General features: G+C 41.9%; 1 protein-coding gene across 6 annotated transcripts in view; it reads left to right on the top strand.

The window, feature by feature from the left end:
• The first annotated feature begins 5,207 nt into the window (after positions 1–5,207).
• RABEP1 (rabaptin, RAB GTPase binding effector protein 1) overlaps positions 5,208–17,079 on the top strand; it is a 53,053-nt gene continuing 41,181 nt past the window's right edge. For 3 of the 6 annotated variants that reach the window (XM_074845124.1, XM_074845123.1, XM_074845121.1), the window contains exon 1: positions 5,208–5,411. In XM_074845124.1, coding sequence (XP_074701225.1) covers positions 5,378–5,411 — 34 coding nt within the window. In that variant the 5' untranslated portion in view covers positions 5,208–5,377. Of the gene's footprint in view, positions 5,412–6,963; positions 7,011–12,032; positions 12,417–12,548; positions 13,684–17,079 lie in introns of those variants that run through there. The other 3 variants (XM_074845128.1, XM_074845125.1, XM_074845127.1) reach the window with 3 other exon arrangements.

Raw genomic sequence — 17,079 nt, 5'->3', positions numbered from 1 at the left:
TTCTCTCTGGGGTCCTGTTATCCTTGCTGACCCTGCTGTTGGATCACGTTGGGCTTTGCTGGTTGAAGTCTGATGAATTTGTGGTGACTGACGCGGGCCTTGCTGGTGCCTGCTCTCCTCTCCTATAAAATCCTGCTACAATAACAGAGCGGGCAGGAGGAACTGTGTGTGTCCACACCTCAACTACTGCAATATGAAGTCCAGTGTCTCTACTTAAATCACTGATGAGGGCAGATTTGGACTAAGGCTAAACACTGCATGGCTAAGCACAATCCTACACTCCACTCTCTGCTCCACGTCAGTTGTCTCTAACACAAAGGCAGAGCAGGCTGCAGGGCACTAGCAGTTTAAACCACTATGGGAAGGTTTCACAGAATATCTGCTGAACCACTTTGGGTCCTTCTCTGCGTGTCTGTAGACAGGTGCAGATAACTTTGTTAATACAGGTATAGTGAGTCTGAATGGGTTAGGGCATATTTTTAGATCTTCCAATGAAGGAGTGTGTGCGTACAAAGCAGTGTTGGTTTTGTGCCTCCTTGCAATGACAATTCTAATGAAGTACTGCTGAGCAAGGTTACCCAAAAGACTATGCTCTTAATGTGTCCTTTGTTATGCATACAGAATGAGTTTCTGATTCCTTGGTTATTTTGCAGTAAGAAAAATTGTTTAGTTTCATGGTACATCGCAACATTCAATGAGCTTGCCCCTTGAGAACCTAGAGAGCTTTCAAATCTTAATATAGACATCTTTCAAATGAGATCATTAATGTGCATAGATCTAGATTTAGGGCCAATGCAAGCACTTTGATTTTTGCCTGCCAAATTTTCATTTTTGGCTTCATTTGCTTCCCATATATTCAAAGAACTGTACCACATGGAATCCTTTAAACAATAGATGGGATAACATAATTTTTCAATTGCTCTTGAAAAGGTTTTTAACCACATAAACTATTCCAGGGTTCGCTAAGAAGTTACCATTGCAAATAATGTAATTGTTCCAGACTGAATTCCTTGCATTCCAGAATAACTTTTGAAGAAAGGAGCATGACTGGTTTGGGATTTTTAACCAATGTCTTTATGGTAATACTTAGATGAATGTAAATTTTCTCCAAAAGCTTTGCATTAAAAAGAAAGGACCAAAGCCTACAAACACTCATATCTGCAGAACTAATACTTAATGCTAATGACCCATCAATCTCAACAAAAGGAAAATAAACATTTAAAGATTAGGAAACTCTGAACACTTTTTTATTTTAAACAAATAAAAAAGTGAGAAAAGCAGTAGACAAACTCTGGCAAACCTACAAATTTATGAAGTGCAAGCAATAAATTCTGGTTTTCCTCTTCTCTTTTCATAGGACAAGTCTGTTACTTGCCTTTTGAATGAACCCAAGGCTTGCTGTCATGAGCAGCTGAGTCCCACCTTAAAGAAGCGTGTGACTTCTGTTTCCCTGGGCCTCACCTGGAGTTAAGAGCACACAATTTTTTCTGATTGTGTTTACTCTCCACATTCAAACCATTCTTGTTGCATTCATCTAAATACAATGTCCTTTCATGGTTTGTCCAACGAAGGAGATTGTTACCAAAATCTTCACTGTGCAACACCTACAAGTAGAGTCACCTGGGATAGATGAGCTGTTGATCTTGAAATTAGTTGTCCTACATGCTCGGGCAATTTTCTTCCTCTACGAATGCAGTGGAGTCCAGTCTTGGCAACCCACAGAGCCTCTTCCCAAATCTACCTTGTTACTCTGCTTTCTTGGATGAATTGAATTAAACAGTGGGTGGTTTATGAGATGAACTACACTGGGGAGCAGGGCCTGTAATCCACTGCATACTCCTTCCATACGGGGCACGATGGAATCAAACTTCTTTGTGGCCAGCAGGCCAGTAAAGCAATGTAAATGGGAAACAGCACACTTCAGAGGGTCTTTTTGATCTCCACTTTGATTCTGTGCTACAGGCCAGCGTCTCATTTCCCGTACATCAGCCTGTTTCCACTGAATTCACACCAGATGTAGACTTGGCTTTGCAAGTCCAGAACTTTAGTTTATCTTTTTAAATATTCTGTTTTTTGCAGAAATGTCTTAGCTGATATATAAAATAATACTATCTTGTACCATTCAAAACTAAAGGAATTAGCTCTGTATTTTATTAGCCTCACTTTCTATGAATACAAAGCTTTTGTGATCACCACACCAAGGGACTTGCTGGAGTGTGCAGTGACTTCCCCCAAAGCTGTGTACTTGTGGCAAGTGGTAGTACAATGTATGTAATTGTACTACATACATTGTTGGGACTACTTACATGGAGCTGGGACATAGCCAGGGTAACTCAACCAGACCTAGGATCTGGGTCTAGTTTCACAGATAAAGACAGCGATCATTACATTCTTCAAAGTCTAATGAAATTAGATGCTTCAGTTGAGGTTAAAGTGCCCCAATTAAAGAAAAAAAAAAAAAAAAAGAAAGAAAAAGCAAAGTCACACAAACAGAAAAATCCTTCTATGTGATCAGAAAAAAAGTAGGAAAAGTTTCATTCAGAACTTGAGTGTTCATAAGCACTGAAGTCAACCAACCATAAGACAGATCTATTAGGAAAACAGATTTAATTAGCTCTTTTGCTACTTGTTTGTTTTATTTTCCTCAGGCAAAAAGAAAATCTTCTCTTCTAGATGTGTTATGTAAATTACTTCACTATGTTTTTTGCAGCCAAACAACCACAGTCCCCCTCCATTTACTCCTGGTCTCCAGACAACCACTGAGTGTACACACATACTGCTTGTCACTGGATGTTACTCTTTAAACAAAAGCTGCAAACTTATCTTTTTCAGTAAACCTGCAAGATTAAATTTCAGGCAGAGTGCAAGGTGACAGCTATCCTCCAGCTTGTACTAACACAGCACACATTGTCCAGGAAGATGCATTTTCCATTAACTTGTGTCTGCTGCTTGTGGTACTGGTGCTGAAAACGCCTGTTAGACTTTTAGGCCAAACATATTTGATAAAAATGCATGGGATTCTAGAAGTGTTATTATTTCTGGAGAAGCTTATTCCTGAAACAGTCTCTGCCTACCTGCAGCTCTCTAGATCTGACCCATGTCTCACCGACTCATTAATACAGCACTTGTCCAACATTTACAGCACGGGGATTGGAATTCAAGACTTTTGTTCTCTGCTGGTTCTGCCACTGCAATAGACCTGTTTCTGTGACTGCAAACAGCTGTTAAACTTTGCTTACCTCTTTTAAGGTTCAGCTGAGTCATGTCAGAAAATCCTTTGAGATCAAGGCTGTAAGAACTACAAGGGATTAGAATTAAATGGGACATTGGGAGGCACAGAGGAAGTTACCCAATTGCAGGTTCCAAGACACTGTGACTAGATACTACATAAATCTTTGCCTCTGTCAAGTTCAATTACTGTCCAGAGAAAGAAGGAAAGATTAAGTAAGAACCAAACCTACAAAGCTAGTACAGCTTTAGGTTGGAGAACAAGAAGGAAGAAAATAGTACGAACCCCTGGAGAGTTTTCCTATTCCTCAAACTACTGTATAAATCCCATTTAATGTGTAAGATCAGGAGTTCTGATACAGATTTTGAAACGCTGCAATTCCAATAGTCAATATTTTGGCAATGGGGATTATGATATTCATCCCTTAATAAGTGCCTGTAGGTACAACAGGTATGAAGCTTGATATTATCTTGCTTTGTTTGCAGCAGGAGTGATGCATAAGGGTTTGATCCCAGACTGATCAAAACGTGTGGGAGTTTTGCCCTGACATGAGCAAGATAAAAGTAGCTGCTATAGGGATGGTTTGGGCTATCAATACCAACACACACAAGGACAGAGTCTCAAGAGCTCAGTTCCCACAGTTAGGACTAGATTTTCAAAAGGATTTATGTGTTGAATGCTTATAATATGCAGCTACTTCTCACAGAGCCTAAGCAGGAGCTAAGAAATTTGAAAATGTACCTCAAGTGATATCCTTTGTTAAGTTAATCCTTTCACCATTTTGTCACTAAACCAGCAACTCTGTGAGCAATCTGCAGCTCTGGGTTCTCCCAATACCTATGAAAAGAAAGCTCTACATGCCTCAAGTTGGGAACACTGAAAAATTAAGTCTTTAGGTTAAACACGCTTTTTACAAGTGCAAAGACTGAGAAGATTTACCTCAATTCATCAAATTAGGCAAAATATAAAGGATTAATTTTCAAAGACTACTTATTCAAGTCTGTCTTTGGTTTAACTGAGCAGGAATTTAATATGAAATGCAGAATCCCATGTCTTGCCATACCACCTATTTTGATAGCAAGGCCTGATAAACTGTGGCAACAAGTGATGGGAAGGGGGAAGTCCTGTGAGACCCGGTTTAAAAATGGCTGGTGTTTAGGGTGTGCAAGCCGTAACAGATCTTGCCCTTGACAGGACTTTGTATCTTACTATCCTCTCCAACGCTGCTTTCTGTGATTTTACAAGTGCCCAAAGCATGTAGCTACTTTTTTATCGGTAAAAAAAAATGGAGTTTAGACACAATCTCCTTGTTAGGTGGAAGGATTAATAACCTCTTCCATCAAAACAGACCAACACACCCCGAAATCCAGGCTTTCGGTGGAGAAAAGGCACCGTGGCTGGACAGGCTCCTTCTGCCACCCATCCCGGTCACACCTGCTTCCCTCCCTACATTACACAGCACAATAGTATTTTGCTGGTGTCACTTCAACCAACTCCCTCAGTAATAAATACTAACTTTAGTTTTAGGCCAGCCTAACCGAGGGCAGACCCAGGGATGTCTCCGTGGCCCGGGAGCCCAGCCGGGCCCGCAGGCGAGGCCGAGGCCGAGGCCGAGGGGGCAGGCGGCGGCTCAGCCCACGGCCGGGCCCCGGGGCGAGCTCGGGGCGGCGGGAACCCCGGCGGGCGCCCTCAGCCCCACCAGCTCCGCCGCCGGCCCGGCCCTGCTCGTCACGGGCGGAGGCTTCGGCCCGGCTCCCGCCGGGGCCGGCTCGGCCTCCCCTCTCGGCCCTCGGGTGACAAAGCGCCTCAGCACGGGGCCGGGCGGCGGCAGCCGCCCCGGGGGAGGCCCCTCTGCCCCGCCACGGCGGCGGGTAGCACGGCCCCGGCCCTCCCAGCCCCGGCGGCAGCAGCCGCCGGTCCCGTGGTCTCTCCGTGGGCGCCTGCGCGGCGCTCCTCCTCCTCCTTCTCCTCCTCCTCCTCCTCCTCCTCCCGCCGGCGGCGGCCGCTGTCAGGATGAGGCGGAGGAGGCGGAGGCCCAGGCCGGCAGCTCCCGTCTCTCGTCGGGGCCCCCTGGCGTAGCGGTTCCCGCTCCGACGCCGCGGCCGGAGGCGGAGGAGGCCGCGGCGGCGCCGCCCGCCCGCCGGAGCCATGGCCCAGCCCGGCCCGAGCCCCCCGACGGACGGTAAAGGGGGAGGCGGCCTCGCTCCGTGGAGCCGGGCGGCCGCGGCCTTGCCCAGCCCTGGACTCGCCTGCGGAGCCGCGGGGGGCGGGGGGCAGCGGCCTGGGCGAGGCGGCCTTGCCGGGCCGCGGCGGTGGGTGGTGACGGCGGTGGGAAGGTGGGATCGGCCGGGACCGGGCGAGCGGGCAGCGGCGGGGGCGTGCACGAAGGAGAGACCCGCGGAGAGGCCTGTGGGGCCCGGAGGGAGCCGTGCGCGGACGGTGGCGGGGCGGCGCGGCGGTGGGAGCCGCCGTGTGAGGAGGGGTCGGGCGCGGAGCGCCCAGGGGGGAGCTTGGCTGGGAGAGGGGGGTCGGGGAGGCCTTGCGGGGGGGAAGGGGCAGCGCAGGTGGTTATTAGTCTGTGAATGTGCTTGGTGTGGAGCAAGGGCGGCTCCCCAGCGCGCACAAGGAGGGAGGATCGTGCTTCGGAGGACGCGCTGCTCGCTGCTGCCAGGAAAGGGGCTCTCAGCCTGGGCCTGCGGGGGGACGGGGGAGGCCTCCCTGGCCCGGGAAGGGGGCACGGCGGGAGAGGGGGACAAGGGTGGTGATGCTGGTATCCAGGGAGGCATTTCTCGGCTGGGCAGGACTCCCGTCATCGATTTGGCCACGGCAGGTGAGGTAGGGCTGGATTCGCCGTGTGTGTGCGGCCAAAAGGCACCTCAGGAGGTTGAGGTCGGGATACGTGGTGTGGACAGTTCGTTCCTGTGCTGGAAGAGGCAAAGAAAATGACAGCTCTTCTCTCAAGATGGTATTTACCTGTGGAGGAGGAAGCTAAGCTTTCCCTGAAGGTTTTTGTTACAGAAAGATTATTTGTTTCTGGTTTGAGAGAATTTATGGACAAGGAAGTATTTTTTCCCCTTGGAATAGGTTATAGAACTGTGTGTGTATCGGAAAAGCTGTAGGTAATGCTTACCTTGGAAGATGGGGTTGGAGAGACAGTGTTTAGTGTATGGGATGCATGGGAGGGGGTGGGAGAGGCTGGTCATAGTGTAGAAATAGGACGACTAGAGAGATGTGCAGAATCTTGAAGGATAGGTGCTTACCCAGCCATGGGACTATGCCAGAGCTCTCTTTTTTTAGAGAGCGGATGAGTTTCCCTGGGAAAGCACTCTGTTAGAAAAGGGCAATGATGTATTCTTAATTATGCATATCTAGGGAATTGTGTGCGTTGGCTGGGGTTTTTTTTGGTGGACTTATACGAGAAGGTGCTTATCCTCAGGGATTTCAGTATTTTGGTCCACGTTTTAAAAGTTTTAATGCTGAAGGTGCTTAGATTGTGGGGTTTTTTTCCTACATTAAGCTCAATGATTGCATGCTCATCCTTCTAGAGCACTAAGGGGGAGGTGAATTTACTTGTCATGCTTGTAAGATCAGTGTTGGTGTGGGTAGCTCTTGTGTACTTTCTGGTGAATAACCATTGTTTATTGTTCTTTAGCCTTTTCTTCTGAGAGCTACAGAACAACTTCCAACAAATTTTCTTTTTGGCTCTTGCAGACTATCTGACTGCAGGTGTACGGTGGAACTGTGCATTGTACAAATGTTTGCTGCCTCTTGACCAGGAAAGGTAGTTGTATGTTAGTAGTACATTAGAAGTTCCAAGTTGGATAGATTTTATTTTGTTGTTGTTCTTTAAAAAGAAGACAAAAAGGTACAAGTAAAATTTAGTAATTTGATAGGTTGATGAAGTCTTTCTTGTAGGAGGTATGGATTGCTGTCTTTCTCGTGCTTTCTAGCTGTGGGAAGATGAGGATGCTGTAAATAAGGCACATGGCGGGGGGGAACTGGCTGCAAGTTGGATGGATTCTGCAAGTGGTTGCTGTGTTCTTGCACTAAAGAATTAGAGCTCCTAAAATGGCTCCTCTCTCCCATCTTCCTTTGGCAGTAATAGGACCAGTTTGGGGTTTTTTTAATCCACTTTGATTACTATACTATTGTTCTCATGTGTGTTGGTTTAATTTTTAAGTAACTTGCCAGAAGTGTTCCTTGAAACTTCTCTTTCTATTTTAATGTGGACAAAATATTGAAGAAATGACTATTTAATATTTTTAGTTGTCTGTACTGAATTTATTGCTTAAAGGAGTAGTGTAAGCTCTGATTTAAGATTACCTGTGACAAAACTGGATTAGTATGTTCCCCTAAGGAAAAATAATGGCTTTTTATAATTACTTATGTTGATTATAAATACCTTATGCATTCTTTATTTGTGCAAGACACATCAACTATGATTATTTTTTTTTTTGTTGAAAGCAAGTATAAAAGAACTACTATTTCTACTGTAGTAGAAATAACGTGTATGGAACAACGTAAGAGGAATATAATACAGAAGGTATATTCTATTCTAATGCCCATACTGAAATGAAAATGGGCCCAAGAAGAGGGGAAGGAATAGCACAAAGAAATAGGAAAAGAATGGACATCAGGTCCTACCATGTTTTTGTACTTTGGCTTAGTATAGATGTTAATAACCCTCTGATTCTTTTGTGTGGGGTAATAGAGTTTCCATATGATAACAATCACAGAAAGGCTAAGTGCAGAGTCCTTTGGCTGCTGGTGTAGCTTTGTGCACTGTGCAGTGAACTGTTAGCTAATGATGTCAGCCTGTGTTGCAAGTAGGTGTGTGCCTCTCATTGATCCTGGTCAAGGTGCTTTTCTTTTGAGATTTTAATTAATATATGTGTTGTCTAGATTGTGTGACTGGAACAGTAACGCCTTGTTTTTCAAAATATTTTTATTTTTGAAGGTGGTATGCCCTCAGCCTCCCTGGGTTTAATTCAGATCTGGGTGCTTGCCATCTCTGAAAGTAAGGCTACCAGACAAAAGATTTTGGCATAGTTCTTTCCCTATCAGAATGCTCAGGCTTTAGTATTATTCCTCTTCCCATATTTGGAAAATGCTTCAGTGAAGAAACTGCAGTTAAATAAAACACTAATTTTTCAAGACTAAAATTAATTACAATGGTATGCTAATTATTAAACTCTTCTTACTGCACTAGTAAACTTAAACCATTAGTACGGTCAGGCTGACAAATAGCATATCCATTGATATTATTCAGTGATAAAGGAAACTTGTTAATGACACAGTCTATCAAATATTTTAATCAGAATTTGCCAGCAGAAAGAATTCATACAGTACTGGAGTAACTTGTTCTTACCCCTGTGCTTAGACCAGTGAAAATGATGTCTCTTTGTGGTCAGAGATTATGCCAGCTCTCAGTGGAGAGAACTGCTCAGCTGGATATAGAAGATCGGAGGACGTTGCCATATTGATTTTAGTGCCACTAGCAGTGCATGAGCTGCATTATTTCCCTGTATATATATATATAATGGGGGATCCTGACAAGAGATGAGACTCGCTGTCGCTGTACTTTTTGCACTGTCGCCGTTCTTTTCACATATCCCAGAGGCTGAGCACTGCTAGTGGAGGGGTCTGGGATGTCACTTAGAAAGTTAAATAACAAAACTTAAGCCTTAGATGCTTTTACATTTCTAATTATTTTCCGTATAAGTATTACTTTTAAATGAAATTGAAGTATCTAAAAATGCTATTACTCATCTCAAAAGCTAGGTGTGGTTGGTAGAGGAGTGGTTTTGAGTGCTGAAGTTCAGCTCTGTGTTGTTGATGTAACTGTCAAATGTTAAACTTTTCTCTTGGGGAGTAACTTCAAAATTGTTGGTACTTTCCAAGAACCAAAAAATTTCTTCCCTCCTCGGTTTCATTTTGCTTGGTCCTTGTTTTATTATTATTTATTTTTATTAATATTTACTGTATTATTATTTATTAGTATTAATAATAATGATTATTAAACAAATATATTTTTAATTAAAGCCCATGAACATTCGCGCTCTTTTTTTTTTAAGCTGCATGTTTTTCCATGTCAGTTCAGTGGACAAATCTGGGATTTGGCTTCAAAAGCAAAACAGACACCTTAAACGTACATGTTTCCACCTTTTAGAATTTCTAAGGAGGTTTTGATCCACTCAGCAGGTCAGTTTTCTCCAGAGTGGAAATATGCACATTCAAGGTGTCTGTTTTCCTGTTGAAGCCAAGTCCCAAATCTCTCTCTTAATTTTGAAAAATACCGTGACCCTTTTCTTTATAATTTGCTGTTGACTCTCCTGAAGGCACAATGGGTATACTTTAACATGTGGATTGACTCTTGCATTTTGAACGCTGGAAAACAGAACTTCTTTGCCCATTTTTATTGCTTCTTGGCCACTTCACCATTGTCGCAGAGAAGATGGCCTTACTAAATGTTTTCTTCCTGTTCTGGCCTGATGCCTCAAGATGCTTCTTTGCTTTCCCATAGCCCTTTGTGGGTGGAGCAGATTCCCACTGTGGAACTAGTTTGTGTGCGCTCCCTCGAAAGTCATTGAAGAAGGAATTTTGTCTTAAAAGTTTTAAGAAGCTAAAACAAACAATGTCTCCCAGCATGGGAGTGGACCAAATCCCATAGGCTTCATAACATGTGATGGTTGAATGGCAGACTTCCTGGGTTTTCACTCCAGGCATTTTATTAAAAAATACTTCTGAGATGTGAAGTTTTCTATATTACATTTAGGTATTTTATTATATTTGTTATTTTCTTTAAATAAAAGTATGTAGTTTAAAAAAGAAAAAGCATGAGGTTATGGCATTACTCTGACTGAAGTCTTCCAAAGATAAGAACTGATAACATTGATAAGCAGCACTTACTAAGCAGACTTCTAAGCAGTGTCTGACAGCCAGGTTGGAAAAAAAGATGACTAGCTATAAATGCCATTGTATGTGTGTATTTAAGAGGAACATCTTTCACTCCAAAGGTCTAGTGCTTCATAGTCTTTACTTGCAGAATTGTTTTTAGTTTCTGATTTAGTGGTGTCTGAGGTAACAGTCCTAGCCTCTGCAAGTTATTCTATAAATAGAGTAAGCATTGTGTAATTTTAGTCATGGTATAGTCAGTTAAGCATGATGATGAATTATCTCTGGAAAAATTGAAATAATTTGATTGACACAGGAAGAACAAGTGAGTAGCATACCCTTAGTTAATATTTCTGTCTTTCAGAAAAAAGAGCATTGCTTTTTACTGAAATATACCTGGTGCTTGAGAAAACTTCTGGGTTGTCCTGTTGCTTTCTTAGCAGTGCCTATACTACCTTAAGAATGCCAAGCTGCAGCACGACTGCTAATATAATGAGAAATTGCTGTGTTTATTTTATTTTTTTTTCCATTCATGTCTGCTTCTGTCAGCCACAACTCCTGTTGGCATTCAACTGACTTGTGGTGCTTCTTCTCTCCTTCTTGTCCCCATCCTGTGCTTGTCTTCCTTGGCTTACTCTTCCAAATACAACAAAAAGGAAAAATAAAAGCTTTCAAATCACTCTTCACATGTGTTTTCATCTCCCCTGGCAATTTCTGCTTCCACATAGTTAAGCAGCAGCAATGTGGCCTTACTTGACCTTTGGTCACAGATTTTTCCTCTCTGGTCAAACAGCCAGTCATTTGACCTTGTCTTAGGCAACTACTGCTCCTCAGCTAATCCTCCGGTTTCCTCAGTCCTCCTTCCCAGCCATCACTTCATCTTCTTTAAATATTGCTCTCCCTCTCGCAGGCCTTTTGCAACCTCCAGTCTGTGGGTGTCCTGTGTACCTTGCCCTTGTTTTGGCTGCTCCGGTCTTTGCTTGCTCTGCTCTGCAGTTAGCACACCCTCACTCACTCTTCATTTCCTCCATGCCTCCATCCTTCTTCTAGAGAAAATCACATGACCGTTCAAACTTCCTCTGTGAAAAATGTCTTTTCTTTTCCAAACAGCATTGCTCCCTAGCAGTGCTGGATCTTAGCTTGTTTGCTGTTTTTTTAATACCTTTTTCCTTACTTAAGATCTCTCCAGTTTCATTTACTAAGAAGGGAAGATCTTGTGCTTTACTCTTGGTATAGAGCAAGTACTCGTCTGCTTTTCAGCCCTGCCTTATACATGCTCACATTCTGAGTGTATTCTCAGAACAGGTTATAGTATTTTGCAGGCAATGAACTTCAGTTACTCATTTATCATGAGTTTGGCTGACATCTAATTCTTCAATACCTTGGTATCTTTATTTGTAAACCAAAGCAGTTAAGCACCTCACAGATTGCAAGAATTAATTGCTGGAAATTAATTTATGCTTCTTGGAAAGGTAGAAAAATATAAGTTCCATCTTTTGACTATCAGAGCAGTTCTGAAAGTTGGTGTCACTAGGGAGCAGGGCAGGAAACCCACACTGCTGCAGTTAGCTTGCTTTGTTCTGTGTGCAGTTAAGAGCCCTGTCTTGTCTTGTGTGTCTGGCATTGTTAAGAACTGAAAAATAACTAAGATCTTAAAAAAAAAAACTCAAACCAACAACCCGCACACAAAAAGCCCCAAAACAACAAAATCAAACTGACCCAAAAACCCCCAAAAGAGCAGCCAGATTTAGTTACTTAATAAGCAGAAGAGCTTTGCCTTACTGTGGTGAGTCACACTGAGAGAATAAAAAAATTCCACCTGAATTTAAATTTCTTAATATTTATCTTCTTTTTATATTTTGCGGTTTCTGAAAATGTTTTTTAGTAAAACTATGGAGCAAAATGCAATAACAGATAGAAGTTGTACGTGGCAAAGTGAATGAGAATCAGTAATGGAAAGACAACAGAAGCATTAACCGTGTGGTGCTCCAGAGGGAACGGCCTGTAGGTGAGAGAAAAGGATTAACTGAGGATCAACCCAAACCAGCTTTGTTAATTATAGCGGTGGTGCCCGTGCCTTTAAGAGAGTGACCTGAATAGACTGTATGGCTTTTATTGCATCTTTTGTCCATACATGTTTTTAACTTACAGATAATTGCAAGAAGACTTGAAATGCTATTTAAATGCCAACAAAAGAGAGAAATCTGCAAAACAAAAGAAGAAAGAGCTCTCTTTCACCGTCTTGTCTAAGTGTTTCCCTGTATAACTGTTTACCCACCACACCCATGCCTTGGTAAGGTAACTTTATGTATTTGTGTGGGTGGTCACCACTGAAATACTTATCAACAGAAGTGATTTTTTGTGTTACATTTTAATCTATGCTACATCAGTGCTGTGCAAAATTATTAGACTAGCGCCATGGTTGGTTACTTTAAAAAAGAAAAAAGATACAGTAACTTGCAAACAGTAACGTGGGTACAACCACAGTCTATAAAACAATCCTCACATCTGTATTCTCAGTCTCATTGTCTTAATTTACATAGGAAGAAGCACAGATGAGTGCTAGAAGTTATTGCTCAAGCAATAATTATGTTAACCATCCGCTATAAATTTTCATGTCTGGTACCCTGTAAGAAAATTGTCTTTCCTAAGGCCTACTGAAGTTCAAATTAGACTCCCATTGACTTCAGACACAGGAATTGGAACATTCATCTTACATTAACAGTAGTCGGTGCCAAAATCACTGTGATATAATTTAGCTGTGGTGTTACTTGGTTTATTTTGATGAAATATGAAGCATAAATTTGGCTCAGTTAGTTCAAATCATCTTATAAGCTGGCATCTTTATGTCATGTGCTACATCTTTTAAATTTTCTTTTAAAGATTGGTTTCAAGTAAGGTTTTCTTAATTGTCAGCTCGCAATGTCTGTCTATATCTTCTTCCTTGTGCTGTATCTAGAGATGAGTGCTAAATTAACGGGAAAGCAATTAGCCAAACTCCGGATTCTGTGCTTGACTGACGCTTTTAGCTGTGAACATATTATAGCTGTCTGTCTGGTCTTCACAGCTTCTGTTTGAGTTTTAGATGAAACTGGAGATAAAGATGCTGAATCTCTAAGTGGTGTAGAAACTCCTGGTGTTACAAAGGTTACATTTATTTGAGGCACTGAGGCTTACATTTAGCTGATGGTACCTCAAGAAGGGTTGTAATGGCACGTTATAGGGTCTAATCTAACTGCAGTTTTGTACTAGTGTATTTGCTTTCAAGAAAGAGAAGATGGGAGCCTAACCTTATTCTGGAATACAAATGTTTTCTGATATATTTTTATCTACAGCTCTAGGTTTTGTACCAGTCTAAATGCATCTATACTGGAGATGCTCTTTCAGTTGCATTTGTTCAAAACCTGTGTGTATACAAACACTGATGGGAAATCTGAGTTTTGGAATTTGCTTTCTGATACAGATTAAGTTTGTAAGCTTCCCCTGGAGAGTCTGAATGGAAATCAGGATTTGAGGAAGGTCATTTATCACTTACAATGACAGTCATCACGTCTTAAAAAGTAAGTTCTGCTGCATGACTACGCCAATCTCAGTTGCCACAAGGGAGAGTGCAGGACAGAAGGAAGGCCAGGCTATTTCTTTGGGCCAGCAGCGTGCACTTAGGTTTAAACTGGTTGTCAAACCGTACCCATAGGCTGTGGTTTCACAGCAAAACCAGTCTAGAAGGTTGCTGCTGCTGAAAGGAGTGATCCTGCTCTCTTCCTGCTCCCACAGTCGTGCTCCCACCGTTTCATTTGTGCCAGCTCTGTGCATTGGACTCATCAGTGAGCCAGTTCAACTCAGTCACCCAGCTGAGAACTACTCACTGCTGGATTAATGAGTTTAATTGATTTAGTGAAAGACCTGATGAGCATTAGAGCTGACATAAAGGAAGGGGTGGAGACCACACAGTAGTAGTATGAGTGTCCAAGGGTATAGTTCAGACAGTTTAAACCAGTCTACATCCCCACTGTCAGGTCTCTGCCAGTTCTGGTATGTGCTCAGCCAAGTGATAAGTGTGATCAGGGACCTGGTTTGGCTGAAAATGGGTTTGACTCACTCCCACCCCCCAACTTTTTGCTGTATCACTTCTCTGATCCTGTCACTGTACAGCCTCAAAGGCTCTTGTAGCGTGGTGGGGATAAAAGGCACATGTGGTCAGGGTGACGTGGGAGCGGTGAGTTACTCTTTCAGATGGTCACCAGTACTTAAGTTGATTTAAAATCATCATAACTGCAGGCTTAGTAAAATCTTTGTGTTCTGTATTGCTTATACACTAGGCATATTTTAAAATTTTTGAAAATTCCATGCTGGAGGAGGATTTTCTTACTTTGTCAACCAAATGAATTCCTGAACAGTTAAAATGTAGCAAAAGATATGAATATATAGAATGATGGCACTGTTTTCTGGCAAGAAATAGATTACAGAGGCTTGGGGGAGTAGCAGTCTGTTGTTCTCAGGGCAACTACTAAATTGCTGTAGAAACCTGACTCCAAATGATAGGAACTGTATCCTGTTCCTTATCAAATAAAGATGTTAATCATCTTTTATTATTTGTCATACTGTATTTATCACCACAGTGTCTCCATAAATACATCTGGCAACAATATTTTCCAAGTCATTTATTAAGATTTATATCCTTTAAGTGGTTACTCTAAGGCACTGTGTTTTCATGCCTGCAACCTGCTTTCCTGACAACTAACACTTTTAAATTACTATTCCTTGAAAGTAAGCCTTCACTTGTTCCCTTTCTCAGTTTATCCCCTGTCTACCAATTTGGGTGGCCAAATATGTAGAAAGGGATAGGGAACCACAGAGGAAAGAAATTTGGTGTTAACTCCCTTTTGTGGTACTTGTTTGCATTCATAAGTTGTGGGTTATATATGAATTACTGCTATTTCTGAAGATTTTCTGGTACCTGTAAAAGCACAATAGGGCTGTCTGGTAGCTGCACACGTGAAAAGGAGTTTGCATGCTATTATTAATTATGTCAGCTTTTGAAAATGCCCACAAAGATGCCGATTTATTTTAAATGGAAATCTCCTCATACCTGTAGCAATGGTAAACTTAGAGAAGCCATTGCCTATCTAAATTTCACAGTGATTTCTTTTTGTTTTTCTCTGCGTCATTTTCTTGGTCTAGCTATGTGCTTATCTCTGCAATTGAATATTTCATTTTTGTTACCTTCCTATGAATTTTTAAGTGTGTTAGGTCATCATTAATTTGTTCTTTCTGCTTAGGAATTGGAAAGCAGAGTATTTGGGGTGGTGTGTAGCCTGAATGCTCTCAAAGCTACATCTCAGTTGTTGTCCTGCAGCAAATGACAAGACAGCATGAGATCTCAGACTACTGGTATCTGGGGGAATTTTTGAATTAATGGAATGGTTTTGGTTTATATATTAAATTACTTCATCAAAGAGAACAATGCAGTAGGGTTGTTTTGTTGTTTGGGTGGGTTTTTTTTTCCTGAGAGCTGAGTCATACTTTATTCACTTTTTTTTTCCCAAAAAAGGACAGCCTTTAATACATATGGAGGCAAAGTGATAAACATATTATAAGGAGTCAAAGAGGATTTTTTTTTTTCCCCTCCCACTGAAAATGAGTCAGCAATTAAATTATCTTGAAAGAAAATCGGTACTGAGTTTGTTGTCTGGGTTTAGCAAATGTTTACATTTTAAGAAAACATTTATACTAGTGGTGTTCAGAGTGATAAATTGTGTAAGTGGTCTCCTGTATAGTGAAGTGCCTGTCAGAATCTCTCCCTAAATGTCTGTCAATCTGAAATATTCTTATTTGATCAGAACAGCAGATTTCTGATCATTTACTAAAACAGTCAATATCCTCATTTTCATTTTTTTCTTGCAAGACTAGACTGAAAACCTCACTGTCAAGTGTAATTGCCACACGAAGTGAGTTAATCCTGTTCTGGATTTTGTGGTTATATCATACAAATGATGAGATGTGGTAGTATGGAAAAGCTTGGCAGGAGCATTTCTGAGTAAATACGGAGACTCATTTAATATTTTCAGTATTGCTTTGGTCAGGAAGAATTAAGTGACCTGATGTTTTTTGGGGACTTGCTTTAAAATACTGTGGAAGGGGAATAGGTGGCTCTGCTGGAGGTCTTATTACAGGCTGAAGGAGACTCCTCTATGTCTGCTTAAAATCCCTTGTGCTGAATGTTTAGCTTAACAGTTAATGAGGTAGGACAGACTGATGAAATAAAAGGAGTGGTGAAAGTGTCTGTGAATGCTGACATGTTTGACAGATGCATTGTTTAAGCTTAGATATATTAAATGCTTGAAAAGCCTTGCCAAGGAGATCAAGTCAGGCTGTGACTGCAGGCTATATAGATCTACCTAGGCTAGCTTTGAGCTGATAGTGGTGTAATCGTAGCAGCAGTGGCACTCAGCACAAGCTGTGAACCCTTTTAGAGAAATCTGACTAATACTTGGATGCTTAACCTTCACTGAGTTTTGTGCTGCCATCACCATGCTCTTGTTTGCTCAAGCAGTGACTAGTCTGAGTAAATGTATGCAGCCTGTAAATAAACCCTTCATAAACCCAAGAAGTCATTGAGCTTTCTTCCTGCAGTCTTTTTTAAAAATTGATCCACTTCTAAAGAGCAGTTATAAAAATGAAAAATTGTTAAAGCAAGGGGAATAAGATGCAAGCACTGAGAGAGCAGGGAAAATGCTGATGATTGTGATGAGATTGGTAACTCGGTTCTCTCCATTTTGTGTTGCTGTAAATGAATTCAGAGTGTCTGTGTTCACCAGACTGTAGCTTGCCGTTGACTTTTGAAATACTCTGATATGCATTCAAGCTTACCAACACTGTGTTTCTGAAAAGATTCCCTGATGGTAGCAGCAGGATGCAGCCAAAATGCTTTCTATAGAATACTGTCTATTGTGGTC

Source organism: Strix aluco, chromosome 19 (assembly GCF_031877795.1).
Source record: "Strix aluco isolate bStrAlu1 chromosome 19, bStrAlu1.hap1, whole genome shotgun sequence".
In the NCBI taxonomy this organism is placed as follows: domain Eukaryota; kingdom Metazoa; phylum Chordata; class Aves; order Strigiformes; family Strigidae; genus Strix; species Strix aluco.
Note: the sequence above shows the minus strand (reverse complement) of the source record. Positions and strands in the feature narration are given on the sequence as shown.